The 18,126-nt window shown below is 40.2% G+C and overlaps 1 protein-coding gene across 1 annotated transcript; it reads left to right on the top strand.

The window, feature by feature from the left end:
• The first annotated feature begins 5,397 nt into the window (after positions 1–5,397).
• Positions 5,398–8,885, top strand: LOC122052743 (vacuolar protein sorting-associated protein 60.2-like). The gene is made up of 7 exons (XM_042614426.1): positions 5,398–5,626; positions 6,318–6,469; positions 7,575–7,668; positions 7,754–7,825; positions 7,953–8,064; positions 8,195–8,355; positions 8,640–8,885. Exons 1-7 carry the CDS (start codon positions 5,558–5,560, stop codon positions 8,691–8,693), a joined length of 714 nt encoding a protein of 237 aa, XP_042470360.1. The 5' UTR covers positions 5,398–5,557; the 3' UTR covers positions 8,694–8,885.
• The last annotated feature ends 9,241 nt before the right edge of the window (positions 8,886–18,126 follow it).

Here is an 18,126-nt window from a genome sequence, read left to right as displayed (position 1 = left end):
TATCATATCAGGCTCACGTTGGGCCTAATATGGTCTTATATTAGGCCCAACAGAGGCTGATTTTTTTTTTCAATACTTGCTACCACGCATATAGAGTTGTAACTCATGATTTGCTACCACCGTTGGAGTCCTTGCAATTCCAGGATCCCACTCGAACTGAAATGGGTCCAATCAGAGGTGTCTAGGTCCATCAGTGAATTTTGACCAAAATCCACTGATGACCCTCCCCTACTTGGATTTACCTGGAACCACATTCCCTGGGAAGGTCTGAGTTGGGAGGAGCTATATATGGTGTCAAACCTTATTTATACCCCTTGGCTAAGAAGTTCTTGCTCCGTGCCATTTGGCACACAACGATGCACCTCTTTTCTTTTTTCAATGAACGAGAACCGCTGTCCAATTATATTTTTCAAGGATCACTACAATCCCTTTGTCCGAGTTTTAACTCATTTATATATCAAAACATATTTACATGACTTTGAAATTACAAACTCCTTCCTGTTGAATTGAAATGCAGAGATATAATAAACCTATTATGTTTCTGAATATTCACAACTGATATGGTTAACATTATGGTGAATCATGTTTTCAATTTTGTAAGTGAAATGCTGTAGACTTAAACCATATGGTAGCATGTTTTGAGTTTATAGAAGGGGGAGATTGAAACATGTTTTCTTAAACGAAACCTATCAGGCCTACGTTGGGCCTGATATGGTTTCATATCAAGCCCAACAGAGGTTGATTTTTTTTCAATACTTGCTACCACGCATACAGAGCTGTAACTCAGGATTTGCTACCACCGTTGGAGTCCTTACAATTCCAGGATCCCACTCGAACTGAAATGAGTCCAATCAGAGGTGTCTAGGTCCATCAGTGGGTTTTGACTAAAACCCACTGATGATCCTCCCCTACTTGGATTTACCTAGAACCACGTTCCTTGGGAAGGTCTGAGTTGGGAGGAGTTATATATGATGTCAAACTTTATTTATACCCTCTGGCTAAGAAGTTCTTGCTCCGTGCCATTTGGCACAGAACATGTGAAGCTTGGAGTTAACAGGATAACAAACAATTTTTTAGTTTTCAAAAGATAGATATCATGTGCAATATAATGATTTATATAAATTACATAAATTATGTCTCTTTTAACTAATAAGCACCGACATAACAATTTGGATATTGTTATTTTTAGTTCACTAATCACTATGCAATAGTATTATTATTCTTGTGACAATTTAGTATACCCTTCTCATATCATACATACAACTGTATTAATCCACATAGACTACATGCCCAAATATAAAACTACAAACACTACGTAAATAGTATCTTTACATTGCCTACCAACTTTTTGGTTTACAACACTATGGCTATTTAATCCAATGTTTTACAAAACTAATCCCTTAAAATTGATACAATTACATCAATTCTAATTGTTTTCATGTCTCGTTGCTTGAAGTCCATCTTCATGTCGTACAGAAGACATCAAATGTATTGCATCACAAAGAAGCCACAGTCAAGGCTGTAAATAACATCACCATTTTAATGTTCAATATTTTAAATCAATTTTTTATGTTCAGACTATTTGCTCGACTTACCTGGCTTCTTGTTATGGGCATTCTATTGTACGAGACATCCATTGATCGAAGGGATGATGCCTTTTAAATTTTGGATAAATAGCAGCAAGATGCTCACGACTATAGAGTTTTAAATCTCATACCTGTAAGATTGAGAAGGAAATTTAAATTTGACATTAACTGGCATTTAGACTACAATACAAACATACACATGAATATTGGATGCTCAATGCTGCATCAAATTTATAGTTGTATTTTCTTCCACTTGCTAGAGAATTGTAATGATTGAACATCAATGAATAGGTGTCAACCAACAACAAGTGGAAATGTGCATTATCATTGCACAATGGTATAAAAATATACCTAACCTCTTCATCATCTATATGTCTTTATCAGTTGTTGGAAGGCAACCTTGCTTGAGAATTTTATTAATGACTACAAACAAGCAAATTCATACATACTTAACCATAATAAATTGTATTCAAATATTAACTATTCTCAAATAAATTCCTTACTGTGAAGAAGGTTGAACAATAAATAGACTTGTTATATGTCCTACCAGACGAGATGCCCCCCTAAATAGAATCTTACAATACGTGTCAATTAGCTCTTCATTTGTCAACGTCTCTCCATTCACACCAGAAAAGAGGGAATACACATTTAAAGCAAAGGGTGGCTCCTCCCAAACGAATTCTTTTGTAAACATACAAAGTATAGCAATGATTATAATTCACATAATTTAAATAGAGAGCCATATAATCATCTAAATTAGAAAAACATATAATTGTCTTGACTTATAAATTAATTAAATCAACTTTGTAATTCACATACTTTAGTTTCTCCAACACTTTTAACAAGTACGCCACATCTTGATCTTGTTTTTTTTTCTTCGAAGTCTTAAATTGCTTCTTCACAAATTATGTCCATCAACATAAAAGAATTTTAAATAGTGAATTAAATCAAACTAATAACTATAAATTTTGCAAATATCTACTTACATCAATGACTTGTTTCCTCATTTGGTTATCTGAGGCAATCCTATCTGCATCATTCTCTACCTCTTCTTCAGATTCATCTTCCTTTAATTCTACAATCTCTCTTTCTTCTTCCATATCATCCACATTAATTTTTCCTTCCCCCTTCTCCAGGACATCATGTTCCTTTAAACTTTTTTCCCCTCTCCTTGTCTTGAAACATTCTTTGCAGGCTCACATATTTGTATATTTCTCCGCTGTCTCTTAGATAAAATTTGGAGCCACAGTGGATTATCAATTGGAGTATCCCTGTAATCATAGCGACTTCTGTCACGTCCTCTCCTACTTCTAGTTGCAAAAGCTATTGGTTCACATTGAGGATCGTCTACAGACTCGCTATATTGAGATTGCATGCCTTTATTTTCTAATATTTTAAGTAAGTCTTTCACCCTATCATTCAAATGCATGTTCTCCATTGTTAGCTCCTTAATTCTGTTTGCTTGAATAATGCAATTACAACATCCCTTATTACTTTGTCTTCCTTCTTCCTTTACTTCAAACTATGATGTCACCATTGCACGTGTAATGTCATCAACACCAACAAGGTTCTCAACCAATGAATTCTCATATTGGATAGGGATTAAGTCAATCAGAACTTGTCAAAATATTAAAACACATGTTTAAAAAATTCCTTTTAACCAAACTTAAGTCTTCAGACGAGACTCGATCTAACAAATCCCTCACCTTACTAATATGTGAAGGAATATTTCTCCACTTATTTATTCTTGCTCCTTCTATTTTATATAGTTTTTGGATTGTAACATGCTCCAAAAACTATGCCTGATTCACCATCACAAGTGTTAACTATTCATACATGTCCGCAAATTATTGTTAAATTTACCATCATTTTTAAACTTACTGCCAAAAGACCAGCAAAACTCTTTAGGTAAGGGAGGTTGGTGTTAGGATGTGTTTTCCGAATTGAAAAAAATATGCCCCCAATCTTAGGTAATTATGGAGCCATAGATTCATGGATAGCTTCAACTCAGTTGAATCTAGCAAGATTCTCAAAATCATCTACTATATCTATGAGACATAACGAGACCTTATATGTACTAGAAGAAAATAAGACACAAACAAATATATACAAAATATAGAATTTGTAAAATAATACAACATCATCTTCTCCTTCAACACGATTGCCATAAAATTTAAGTAACTCCTCAATTCTTGATCTAGTAGCTTCTTTTTTGTTTGAGAAGTATGTTAGAAAGAGGTCACCGCATGCTTTATTTGAATTGATCGGAATTGAAACTCCTCGGTCTGCAATACCAAGCAATAATGAAACATCTCTTCTTGTGAAGGCAACCGGAACGCCTGCCCAAGTTAAATGATTAGTTGACATCTACAAACATATACATAAGTATTCGCCACACGGTGGGCCTGATACGATATCATATCAGACCCACGTTAGGCCTGATATGATATCGTATCAGACCCTTGTTAGGCCTGATACAATATCGTATCAGGCCCTTGTTAGGCCTGATACGATATCGTATCAGGCCCTTGTTAGGCCTGATACGATATCGTATCAGGCCCATGTTAGACTTGATACAATATCGTTTTAGGAATAAAACCCTTGGTTTGCAATAAGAATCCACTATCAGTGCAATTAGTTGACTAAAATATTCATCTTTGCAAAATATTTGATTTTTAAAATACAACTACTTCGTAAGAATATTACATTGTACCTGAGAATCTAAAGGTTTGAGTACTTGAATCTCAATTTAGAAATATATTGGCCAAAATACCACGGATATGCTACATATCTTGTATGTCCAAAAAAACGCTAAAGGGTGACTGTTTGATCACTGCTATGTGTCGGTCATGTAAAGTCACAGATCCATGATGCATTCCTTTCTTTGTGGATGATTGAAAAAAAAAAAAACTTTTAAAGTGACCTAAAATACTGTTCTAATGCAGTTTCTGTCCAACATCCATTGAATCCTAAATTTTGAAAATTTAAAATTTTCTAAATCATACTCTTTGAGCTTTTCAAAATCACAGAGTTTTAGATTTACATAGTTTCGAAAGGTGATACCTTTACAGATAATTAAAGTGGAGAGGATGATACACCTGATCTCCTTCTTTGCGCTATTATGAAAGAATATTATTGACGGAAACACTAAAAGTCTACACCCGAGCCTCGCAAACGTTGCTTTGGAAGGTTTAAATGCTAGATGCCGCTTGATCAAGGTACAAAGACATTACGTAGGATTTCATTAGGGGGACGATTTCACCACAATATTGGAGCTGCAATCGGAGACTTACGAAGACCACCAAAGAGATGGAGGGAGAAAAATGATCGTACTATTATTTTTAAATCTAACTAATTCAAATTATGGTTCGGATGTCTGGAAAATCACAACGAAGGAGGGGAGGTTGGCGAGAGGGTTAAAATAGAAATTCCACATGAATTGACTGTAAAATACAGAACTACTATATACCTTTTGATAAATACAATATCTAAAGTACATTTTTTGGTAAATTGCACTTAAAAAAAGTTCACCTAAATCAGGACTCTCACGGATCCGCAGCTGGCGGTAAGAAGAAGAAGGAGGAGGAGGAGGAGGAGGAGGAGGAGGAGGAGGGTTAAAGATAGAAAACAAACGAATTCGGATCTTCACCAACCCGCATCCACATTCAATGGTTAATAAACTATCTGTTCGTGCCAAACGGCTAGGATGTGCGAATCAAAGTGATGAGGGGCGATTACGGGCTAGCTGCATATATCGGAAGTGGATCCGAACCATTAGGATTTCCACGCGGAGACGGAGGATAGAGTTTCCTTGCTAAGAAAGCTTGCCCGTTCTGGCTTTTGAGGTTTGACTGCCACCGTTCGCGTCCCCTTTCTTCCTCCGTCGGCTCGTCGATCCATCGCTCGTCACAGCATAACGCTCCTCCGAAGAGGTCGTGGAAGGGTGGGAGTAAGGTCGGAATAGCCCCGAGATGAGGCGGGTCTTCGGCGCTAAGAAGGACAAGGAGCCTCCTCCGACGATCCAGGATGCCACCGATAGGGTTTGACTTCTCTGAACCTGTGCCTCTTCTTTTTCCGAAAACGTATGTATTTCCTAATTTTCTGACGTAGCTCGTGGCTTGATGCGTCATGCTAATTTGCTCGATCTCCATTGTCCATTTTGTTTAATCTAATATTTAGATTTATAGTATGATTCATTGATTTGGTCTGATTTTTGAAGAGTTGACTTAGATGTATTGCCTCATGAATATTCGTTGATCTGGCTTGGTAATTTTCAGAAAGGACGAGATTGTGTTGTTAAGTGAAATTGATCGTAGCTGGAGTATAATTCTCTAGTGGAGCCTATATTTTATTTACTTACTAACATGTTTGGAAATAAATTTTTAATTAGATCCTTTCTTGCCGTACTTATTCTGTCTGTTTAATATTTTCAATCACTTCAGATTGGTTTACAGGGAATGCATCTGCATCGTAATAAACTTGATGATTAATAAGCTAAGTTTCTGTATTTTCTTCAGTAGCTTCTATAATATGAAATGATGATTCTCTTGTATACATTCGTTGCTTTCTTTTTGGATTTGTAACACCTTTGTCTTCTGTCATTTAAATTATGGTAAGTTTGACTGTAAGCCTTATTCATTTTGCATTCTGATTTTAGTTTGTGCTGTATGGACCATCTGGAATGGTCTTTTTGTGATCCTTCTATTATCACTAAAACCGACATTTTTTCAGATAAATAAAAGGGGTGAAACAGTTGATGAGAAAATCAAGAAACTTGATGCTGAATTAGCTAGATACAAGGAGCAGATTAAGAAGACTCGACCTGGTCCTGCTCAAGAAGCTATAAAAGCTAGAGCAATGAGAGTCCTTAAGCAGAGGAGGATGTAAGTTCTGTCTTTTCTTTCCTTCAAACAAGTAACTCGTTTGACTGAGTGCTTACGGTGGTTCTGTCCAGATCATACATCTCATAACTCTTTCATCCTTCAATCCCATTTACTGAATGAATTTTGTTGGCAAATATATGAGCAAGATTTGTTGGTTTTAACTAATGCTTGGTATTGGTTTGATGGATAATTTTTATGTATATTGTTTCAGTAACTTTTAATTCTTATGAATCCTTTTGCATGGCATAAGGTTCCACTAACTGCTTCATTGTACCATTTCCCCTGAGTATGCATTAGAGGAGTAATTTCTCTTGTGTTGAGCACTTCAGGCTTCTGAATTAGTGTACAACTTTAGTTATGTGCCTGCATCAAGGTTTCAAAGATTTACAGCAGTCAACACTAATATTGTGGCATGGTTTAAAGTGATCTAAGAAACTTGTGTCTATCAACATGTTTTTTTAATTAATAGTTTTAATTACTGTTACAAAACCGTAGAGCTTGATTTGGGTACCCATCCCAGTATGATAGGTTGTAATACCCCTAGTAGGGATCACAAAATTATCCTTGAGTTGTATACTTGTGACAGTATTTTCCTTGTCTTGAAGTTGTTGAAATTATGGAATATTAGCTTAACAAGGAAACCTCTTGTTTGTAATGTAGCCTTTTGTATTGCTATTAGCTGGCAGTATCATGTTACTTGTCTTGATTAAGTTTTGGTTAACTTTTTGACTGTTATTTTGCAACTTTCTAGTGATCTGTATCAACCCAGTGCAACTAAACTAATACATTTGATAGGAAGATCTTGATTGTGCTGTGGCCTCCTTCAGCAGTCATCAAATGGCTTTGAGATGGGCACTAAGAATGTCTGTTTAGCTATGTTTAATAGCAGATCTTCTGAAAGATCTCAACTGGGCATCCCTCTTTGATGATCTTGAGAAATGTTGTGGAATTTTTATACAATGAGAACATTTTGACTCTGAACTATCCTTTTTGGTTGGATAGATATCGAACTGATTTCTCTCCTGCATAAATCAATTTTGTCATATTGCATGCATAAATGCACAATTTTCTCATCACCTGATAATTTCCGCTTGCTTTTGCTCAGGTATGATGGTCAACGTGACATGATATATAACCAGACATACAATTTGGATCAAGTTGCCTTCGCTACAGAGGGACTTAAAGATGCTCAACAAACTGTATGTTACAAAGTCTCTTGTCTAATTTTCATTGTTCCAACATGTTTTCTTTTGCTAATACACAAAAGAACAATGGCTTTTCTAGATGTCAGCACTGAAGACTGCTAACAAGGAGTTGAAAGGGGTGATGAAGACTGTGAATATTTCGGCTATAGATGTATGTTGCCTTTACTTGTAGGCTTAAAGATTGTTACCATATATTGTTCGAGGAGCCAATTTGATTTAGAGATTTGAAAATACAGTGTTTGGGTTTTTGAAGTATGCAATTATTTTCTGAAATGCAGAGTATGCAAGATGAAATGATGGATATGATGGATATCAGCACAGAGATTCAAGAATCTCTTGGAAGAAGCTACAATGTCCCTGATGACATTGATGAAGAAGAACTTATGGGCGGTATGACATTCCTATACAATTTTCATGTTATTTGCTCATTTCACCATTTGTTGAATTGATTGATTTTGTAAATCTAGAATGACTTGCAATGTGTTATTTTTTAAAAAACTTTTTTGGGTAATAAACATAGAGCTAGATGCTTTGGAAGCTGATATGGGAGCAGAGACGGAGTCTGATGCAGTTCCATCTTACCTTCAACCAGATAAGGAATCTGATCTGGACGCAGAACTTAACTTGCCTGTAGCTCCAATGGGCAATGCTTCAGCAGTGCCCAACAGAGTAAACCACCAGGTATATCTATCATTCAGTAAAATCATGTAAGAGAACTTGTAAATGTTTACAAGAAAAATTAATGGAGAATCACTCCCATGTCTTCATTAAAAATGGCACGAGTAATGGAGATTTTGTAGACTTAGTTACGGCTCTATAGCCCGTATGTAGTATTCTATTCAAGTCCAGAAAGCTGTTCTTGAAAATTGATATTGGGCAATTATGCTATCTTAGCATTTTGGTGTCTTTTTGTCCATTTGTCACATAATTGTGGTATCCTGACTAGTCTGCTTGAAATTGTGCAGGCGGAGGATGGACTAGGCTTACCTGCTGTGCCTCAAGCATCGCTACGCAGTTAGAACCAGTGTCACTGGGATCGACAGATGGAACTACTCATTTCATGTACTACTAGTGTGGATCAATGTAGTTAAGCACGACATTATCGTTTTGGGTGATGATCTATGATTCAAGAGTGCTATATATTGTCTGTCAACTGAAATAAAACTTGACCGGTCATATAGCTTTATATGGATAAGAGGTTTTATGTGGAAGTCTAGTGTGTATTTTTACGTGGAACGCGAGCATATTTCAAGTACTAGCCATCAACAAGACTCTACAGATGACTTCCACACTGCATCGAGTACAAGCTTGAGATTAAAATATGGGAAAGGGAAAACCCTTATTTTATTCTAACCCTATGAGGTCAAGAAGCAAAGTCTATGTGGTTGCAATGAATATACACGAGTCATTTTAGATAGATGCATACAATTGGCTAGAAAATGCTGGCTAATTCTTATTAATCCCATATTTGCTACATTAAGAGAAAGATCAAACAATTTCCTTTCTCTGTTATGTAAATTAATTAGATTTCTTTGGATTTTTTTTCTGTTGATATTTTCCGTTCACGAGGGCCGTTTCAAGTATCGCTGAGGCCCTAGGGAAGAAAAAAAATTTATCTTAGGTCTTTAATATTTTTTTTTTAAAAATAAATATTTTCACTTAACTTTTTTTTAATGTTATTTACAGATGATATTATTTTGATAGATAAAATACGTGAAGGAGTAAATGCTAAATTAAAATCTTGGAGAGAAACAATAGAAGGAAAATATTTTAAGTTTAATAGATTAAAGACCGAATATATGGAATTTAAGTTTAGCAATATTAGAAGTAATGAAATAATTGTTAAGATAAAAGATGACGAGTTGCCCGGAACCGAGAGATTAGATTTAAATATTTAAGATCATTTTTGCAAAACAATGGGGGAATTGGGAGAGATGTCTTACATAGAATACAAGCAGGATAAGTGAAATGGAGGTGAGCGTCGAGTGTTTTATGTGACTGTAAAGTACCTCTTAAACTTAAAGGTAAGTTCTATAAAATCGCAGTTAGATCTGCTATGTTATATGGAGCTGAATGTTGAGTTATGACTCGAGCACATGAGCAGAAGATGAGAGTTGCAGAGATGAAGATGTTAAGGTGGATGTATGGACATACGAAGATGGACAAAATAAGAAATGAGAACATTAGAGAAAAAGTCAGAGTTGCATCTGTTGAGGAAAAACTCTGAGACACATGTTTAAGATGGTACGAACATGTACTTAAACGATCAATAAATGTTCCAGTTAGGAAAAGACTTGATTATCAATAATAAAATAAGATAAAATTTATTTAAATATAAATGATGATATAATAGGAGATAAAACTCAATGACGTAAAAGGATTCATACAGCCGACCCCACTTAGTAGGAAAAGGCTTGGTTGTTGTTGTATCCTTTTTTATTTGGATTTGAGATCGGATTTAATTTCTTTTTTAAAAAATTATATATTAATTTTAAAAAATAATTTTTATATAAAATTTAATTTTCTGCTTACTTTTTTAGAAAATATAAAAAATGATTAATGAAACAACAAGAGAATAAGAAAAGATAGAAAAACAAAGATAAAAGAACATTAAAAAATAACACAATCAAAACAAACAATACAATTAAAAACTTCATGAAAATTAAAAAAGGAAAAAATATTTAAAAAGACTGGCATTCTTCTTTACATTGTATCCATAAAAAAAACTTATAATGTTCTTATTAGGCAAACAGAGGAAGAAAAATTACCGACGAGAGAGGAGAAAGGTGTGACATATGAGTATCATCAGTGAGGCAGAAAACATGTATGAAATCGTTGATGAAAAAAAAAAGGACATGGAACACTAATGAGAGATAGAAAAGTTTCAAGACCACCAATAGTTTTTTTAGAGATATTAAAAAGTAAAGAGTTGATTAGGTAAAATAAGGCATATAATTAAAAATACTAATTATAAAAAAATCTGCCTCAAATGAATTAAAAATAATTTAATATAAAAAATGAATATTTTCTTAAAAAAATTTAAAAATAAATAAATTTAAAATGTTAAAAATTATATCCACAATTTGAATAATTTTTTTTAATAAAAAAATTAAATAGAAATAAATTTAGAATGTTAAAAAGAATGAGTCTCAATTTTTATTGGGGCCCTTAATAGACCTATATCTTAAGCCGACACCATCATTCATTGATAGGTTTGGCTATTGCAATAAAATAATATTTTAAATATGTTTGATCCTGTTCGAATTAGGGAAGCTGGAAAGCTGAGGATGGGGTGACTACTGACGAGATGAAGACCTCGATCCTGTAAAATAAAACCAAATCAGGGAAGAGATCCCTGACGTTGACCCTCCGACGCTCAAGCCAGAATCAGGAAGAGAGAATGAGTAATCAAGAAATAGATAGATTCTTCCCTTTCCTCATATCTGGGGTACCCTTTTATACCTTTCTTCATGATCATTCATCTGCTCTTATTTAATGATATTAATTGCCAGAGGAAGATTTATTTGTTTTGTCTTCCGTGCATTAATGATAGATGGAATGTTCTTCTTTGTCTTGACTTCTTCATATTTAATGATGAACGGAGTGTTCTCTTTTGTTTTCTCATCTCCTCCTGTGTAATGTCATTCCTTGCGCTAGACAGGCGGTCCAAGCAGCTCATTTTCCTCCCGACCAAAACAAACGGTTACGGGTTCGTCCGTTCGACCGACCGACCCATGATGGCCATTCATCTGACCGGTCAGATGATCCGCTCGGTCACTCTCTACCGACTGGGATAACTAGACAACTACCTTTAGCTGAGACTCTTTCTGTAAGCCCTGGCGTTGACCGTCTTGACTTTGACCGACACCGTGCCAATTGACCCGTGACAGGTGAGCTCTCCCTTATCGCCGCATCATAGGCCTACCCCTCAAGTCTAGTCGAAGGATGCTACAAGTCCGATTGACTGGACAACTGGTTTCGTTGGTGATTTCAACATCCGATCGGAGTGCTCGGTCCCTAGTATCTGATCGGCGCATCAATCAACGCTGGTCGGTGGTTATCTAACCATGACAAATGGACGATCGGTCCAATAACTCATTCTCTATGTCGAGCGGGACGATGAGCAACAATACTTGAGAATTCTCCAAATGCACTTCTTCGGGCGAGCGCGATCGTCACTGACGTCATCCATATTTCTCGAAGCTCGTGCAAATCCTTGATAATATAGCCGAGAACGCACCCACCCCTTTTAATTAAGTGCATTAAATGTTGTCCGGTAACTGCATGCCATGTGCCCTTCTTTCTGCCGCCACATGTCTGACAAGATAGGCGAATATCCTCTGCTGACGTGATTAGCGCATTTTCAAATTCCACGGCCAGATCTTCTTCTAGGTTTTCGAGACCTTGGATTGGATGGTGGAGAGCGACCGACGTGAGGTTTATAAGCCTTGCGTGTGCCGTCATCATCCCCACTTCATGCCTTCGTCTTTGAGCTTCGCCACTGTGGCATTCCGCTTTTTCGCCGGTGATCTCCCTGTACTCCGGTGGTCTCCCTGTAAGCTTCTTTGATCGATTCTGTGTAATCTTCCTTGTAAGGTTCTTCGATTGATTCAGTTTAGTGTTTGTTTATCGTTCATTTTCGATCTTGTTTTTTCGTTCTCTTGATGGCAAGCTCAGCTCAATGTCCGGTCGTCGTCCCTGGACTCTGGTGCACCTCCATCGAGTCTAGGTTTGACGCAGGTAATGCAGAAAGTTTGAGGGTTGCATATGAAATTCCGCCTAACTATCAAATTGGTCTTCCCTTTGCTTTTGACCGTTCGAGCGAATCGCCACCTGATTTCGTAACATTCTTCAGGGATTAATTTACCGCCGATCTGCGGTTCCTGATCCACCCTTTCATTTATGCTATTTGTAAATATTTTTGTATTTCTCTCCACCAACTAGTGTCGAACTCCTTTCGGCTACTGTGTGAGGTCATTGTTTTGTTCCGCCAGCACGATATTTCTCTTACTCCTCGATTTTTTCACTATTTCTATTATCCCAAATTGTTCAAGTCAGGGACTTTTCCTTTTCAGGCCCGAGTGGACTTAGTCTTTTTTGACAAGATGTCGTCCTCCAACAAACATTGGAAGGACTACTACCTTTTTGTTCGATTTCCCAAGAGGCCCAATTTCACGACAGGCTGGCGGCTGGAAGTGGCGAACCAACCAAAACTCAAAAAGTATAAGAGCTACTCGGACTACTTCCATGCTGCTTCACAATTGGTCGGACAGAAATATCATATCCATAAATTGCTGCATAAGGGAGTCCTCTATGTATTCATCTTGAGCCCGATCCACACGAAGCTCCCGACCAGCTTAGGTATGCTCTTTGTCATCTTTTTCATTGAATCTAACTGATTGTTTCTCCATTTTTGCAACTCACATAATGCAAAGGGCACGTCTGGCCGGCAAAGCCAAACTCGCTGATGCAGAGATCAATGTTGCAGTCGTGGCTGAGTTGGAGAGCCACGGTTTGCAGCCGATCAACTCACAAGAAGACCCGCTTGGAGAGAGAGAGGGAGTGCCAACCCTAGTGAGCGAGGGGATAGCCAGCCGAATACCTAGTGGTGGAGCGGTTGGTGAATCAAATCCTCCCTCCGCACGACTGCCGGTGATTCCAGTTAAGGGGGCATCAGACTCGGCCTCTTCTGGGGAACCACTGATAAACCGCAAGAGGCGTCGGGTGGAGGCTACATTGCGATCCGCTTCCTCTGTGGTACGGACCCTCACCAGAACTAGCCCGCACCTTCCTTCTGCCAAGCTGGTTGAAACCTTGATGCCAGCTTCCGCTACGGCGACCGTTCCCCCTACATTATCTGATCGGACACCATCCCTATTCGGTCTGCCACAGGGAACTATTTGCGCGCCGCCAGTTACTTTCATGTCACCGCCACCGAAGGTTCAAAAGTTTGGTATCTAGCCGACATCAACGTCTCGGCTGTCCGGCAAAGCAACCTCGACCCAATTAGCCCCAAGCCGTCGACGCCACATAACGACGGTTATCCATCTTCCGACTGAGGAGTGGCAAGAGTCGGAAGGCGCTGAATTCTAAGCCCCCGAGCACTAGATAATCATTCAGGGTCTGCTTGTATAGATATGGGCTGACGCCCGAGCCCGTGCAACGATTATGAGTTTATCTGTTTATCTATACACGTGGTTTTAATTTTTCGACTCATTTTTCCAGTGTCGCATAAACTCAAGTGTGGTATTACTGATCGGCAGTGAGTTTATCTGTTTATCCGACTGATCAGTTTTGAATTTAAGTTTACCGCTTGAACGATGATGAAGACATGGATTTAAGGTCGTCGCTCGACCGTTGATGGAGCCAAGAGTGTAATGTCACCGCTCGATAGTTGGTGGAGACAAGAGTTTAAGGTTGCCGCTCGACCGTTGGTGAAGACAAGAGTTTAAGGTCGCTGCTCGATCGTTGATGACGACAGGGGTTTAAGGTCGTCGCTCGACCGTTGATGGAAACAAGGGTTTAAGGTCTCCGTTCGACCGTTGACAGAGAAATAGGTTTAAGATCGCCGCTCGACCATTGATGGAGACAAGAGTTTAAGGTCGTCGCTCGACCGTTAGTGAAGACAAGAGTTTAAGGTCATCGCTCGACCGTTAATGACGACAAGAGTTTAAGGTCGCTGCTCGACCATTGATGGAGACAAGAGTTTAAGGTCGTCGCTCGACTGTTGATGACGACAAGAGTTTAAGGTTGCGATGGAGACAAGAGTTTAAGGTCGCCGCTCGACCGTTGGTGAAGACAAGAGTTTAAGGTCGCCGCTCGACCATTGATAATGATAGGAGTTTAAGGTCATCGCTCGACTGTTGATGGAGACAAGAGTTTAAGATCGGTGCTCAACCGTTAACGAAGACAAGGGTTTAAGGTCACCGATTGACCGTTGATAGAGACAAGAGTTTAAGATCGTCACTCGACCGTTAGTGAAGACAAGAGTTTAAGGTCGCCGCTCGATCATTGATGATGACAGGGGTTTAAGGTCGCCTTTCGACCATTATTGGAAATAAGAGTTTAAGGTCGTCGCTTGACAGTTGGTGAAGGCAAGAGTTTAAGGTCACCGCTCGATCGTTGACGGAGACAAGGGTTTAAGGTCACCGCTCAACCGTTGATGGAGACAAGGGTTTAAGGTCGCCGCTCAACCGTTGATGACAATAGAGGTTTAAGGTCGTCGCTCGACCGTTGATGGAGACAAGGGTTTAAGGTCGCCGCTCAACCGTTGATGATGACAGAGGTTTAAGGTCGTCGCTCGACCGTTGATGGAGACAAGAGTTTAAGGTCGCCACTCGACTGTTGATGGAGACAAGAGTTTAAGGTCGCCGCTCGACAGTTGGTGAAGACAAGAGTTTAAGGTCGTCGTTCGACTGTTAATGACAACAGAGATGTAAGGTCATCGCTCGACCGTTGATGGAGGCAAGGGTTTAAGGTCGCCGCTCGACCATTGGTGAAGACAAGAGTTTAAGGTCGCCGCTCGATCGTTGATGATGATAGGGGTTTAAGGTCACAGCTCGACCGTTGATGCAGACAAGGGTTTAAGGTCGCCGCTCGACCGTTGATGGAGACAAGGGTTTATAGTTGTCGCTCGACTTTTAACTTGGCCTGGTCAGCCCAAGAGTATGGAAAGCTTAATTTTTGTTTATGTCGGCCTTGCATCCAGAAGGCATATACACAAGTACATTTATATTTGATCACGCACCTCTCACCCGGGCCTGTAGGATTGGAGATGATTTGCACTCAACGGCTGCTCGAGTCATCTCCTGTTTTCTTCTTCCAAGTAATAAGCCCCCGAGCGGAGTTTCTGTACGACCTTATAAGGTCCCACCCATGGTGCCTCGAGTTTGGTGACGTTGCCCATGGACTTGATTTTCTTCCACACCAGATCACTGACCTGGAAGGGCCTCAGGATCACCCTCCTATTGTAGTTCTGCCTCATCCGCTATCGGTAAACCATTAGCCAAACAACTACATTATCTCGCGTTTCATCCACCAAGTCGAGCTCCATTAACCTTCGCTCGCCATTTCCCTCGTCGTAGAGTTGCACCCCGTCAGATTCTACTCCAACCTCTACAGGAACCACCACTTCTCCTCTGTACACCAGTTGGAATGGTGTTACGCCGATCGCCTCCTTTGGAGTCGTGCGAAGTGGCCACAAGACGCTTGAGAGCTTGTCGACCCAGCTACCTCCTGCGTGGTCGAGTGTAGTTTTTAAGTCTCTGAGGATCTCCCAGTTAGTGACCGCCTTTTTCTCGCCCTCTATATCGACAGTGATGAAGGTAGTTGCTTTGGGAGGCGGGAGGGGGTTCAATGATTGCGTTTACCTCCAAACACATATTTTTTCGAGTAACTCTTGCTTCAGACTTGACCATCTGGACGTAACATCATCGAGAAGCTAACTGGTCTTCTTTGACTTCTCCTACCTTACCGTCCACCGAGAATTTAATCTTCTAGTAGTAGGTGGACACCACCGCTTGGAACTCATTAAGTGTTGATCGATCCAAAATGATATTGTAGGCTGCGGGCACATCTACCACTATGAAATTGTGGTCCCTATTCGCTTCAGGGGTTCTTCTCTGAGTGAGATGACCAACTTGATCTGGCCGATCGGCAACACTTCATTGCCTGTGAAGCCATAGAGCGGAGTCGTCATTGGCAGCAGTTTACTCTGGTCAATTTGCAATTGATCGAATGCCTTTCTGTATATGATACTTATCGAGCTCCCTATATCAATAAAAGTTCGGTGGACTGTATAATTGGCAATTACTGCTCGGATGATTAATGCATCGTCGTGGGGGACCTCCACTCCCTCCAAATCCTTAGGACTGAAGCTAATCTCAGGTCCCTCAGCTTTCTCCTTGCTGCAGCCAACAACGTGGATCTCGAGCTACCGCGTATACAATTTCCTTGCTCGGTTAGAATCTTCGCCGCTCGGCCCGCCGACGATCATTCCTATCTCCCCCTGAGCGGCGTTACTCTTGTTCTCTTCTTCCCTTGCGGACAGTTTGGTCCATTCGGAGGAGGCTCGGGTAGGGATTTGGTCCCTTTGTAGTTGGAGGTGGCGTGGCTCGGTCGTCCTTTCCTCCTCCCTTCGTTCTGCAGATTGACTTTGGTGACGCTGGTCTGGAAGTGGCGATCGACAGCGATATCCACGTGGAACCGACCTACTAGCTGCTAGGTCATAGCAGTCCCTGGTGTTGTGTGTCGTCAACTGATGGAAGGTGCAAAACATCGGTGCCCACCTCTTGCCTCTTGGACGAGCGACCACCACCTGTTGTACGACATGTGGCCTAGTCTCCTAGTGTGGAAGGACCCCCGACTGAGGCCCTTTAGGTGGTTGATGATGGCTCGGTTGACGCCGCTTGGATGTTCCTACGGGCTCTGCGGTCATCTCCTTCTTCCTTACTGCCTGGACTTCTTCCACATTAATGTATTCATTGACCTTCTTTTGGAGATGACCAAAGTCCTTCGGCGGCCGCCGAATGAGTGATCGGAATAACTCTCCCTCGGTGAACCTTAGGTGAAGGCGTTCACCAACACATACGAGGAGACTGCTGGAATGTTCATCGATACCTGATTGAAGTGTTGGATATAGGCCCTCAGGGCCTCTCGGGGCCCTTGCTTCAATGAGAAGAGATTCACGCTTGTTTTCTGGTGGCGACGACTACTAGCAAAGTGATGTAGGAATGTCGCTTGGAAGTCCTTGAGCTATGGATCGAGCTGTTCGGCAGCCGTTTGAACCATCATTGCGTTGATCCAGATAGAGTGGTAAGGAAGACTCGACATTTCACCCCGTCTGTGTACTGATGAAGGGTGGCCCCATTGTCAAACTTGACTAAATGATCGTTGGGATCAGTTGCTCCATTGTACTCCCTGATCGTCAGTGGGGTGTAATGCTTTGGCAGAGGGTCATTTAGGATCCCCTCCGAAAATTATTGATTGACCCGCTCGGGCGAGTTGTCTTCCCTTGGCGCTTTTTCCTTTCATGTATCCCGTACGGGTGCCTCATCCGAGGATGATCCCTGGTCTCTATCCGCTCGTCCCCTTTCTTCTGGGGGAGCCCACAATAGCACTCGGTTGAAGGGACTGGCGTATTACGGGCGTTCCCATAGGAGCTGATCGATCTCTTATTTGGCTCCCGAGATGAAAACTGATCCGCTCGATCTTCTCTTTCGGCCTGTCGACTTGCTGCAGAGGCAGCAAGCTCATGCGTTGGCCGATCGGCCAACGCCTGTTGCTGTTGTTCCAATATCTTCGTCACTCGAGCTTGTATTAGTGTAGCAAGATCTTCTTGCGTCAGCGTCACTATTATGAGTCGTCCAACATCTTCCATCTTCTTATTTGGATGCAGACTGCGTTCCCATAGATGGTGCTAAAATGATCCTGTCCGAATGAAGGAAACTGGAA

Source organism: Zingiber officinale, chromosome 3A (assembly GCF_018446385.1).
Source record: "Zingiber officinale cultivar Zhangliang chromosome 3A, Zo_v1.1, whole genome shotgun sequence".
Taxonomy (NCBI): Eukaryota; Viridiplantae; Streptophyta; class Magnoliopsida; order Zingiberales; family Zingiberaceae; genus Zingiber; species Zingiber officinale.
Note: the sequence above shows the minus strand (reverse complement) of the source record. Positions and strands in the feature narration are given on the sequence as shown.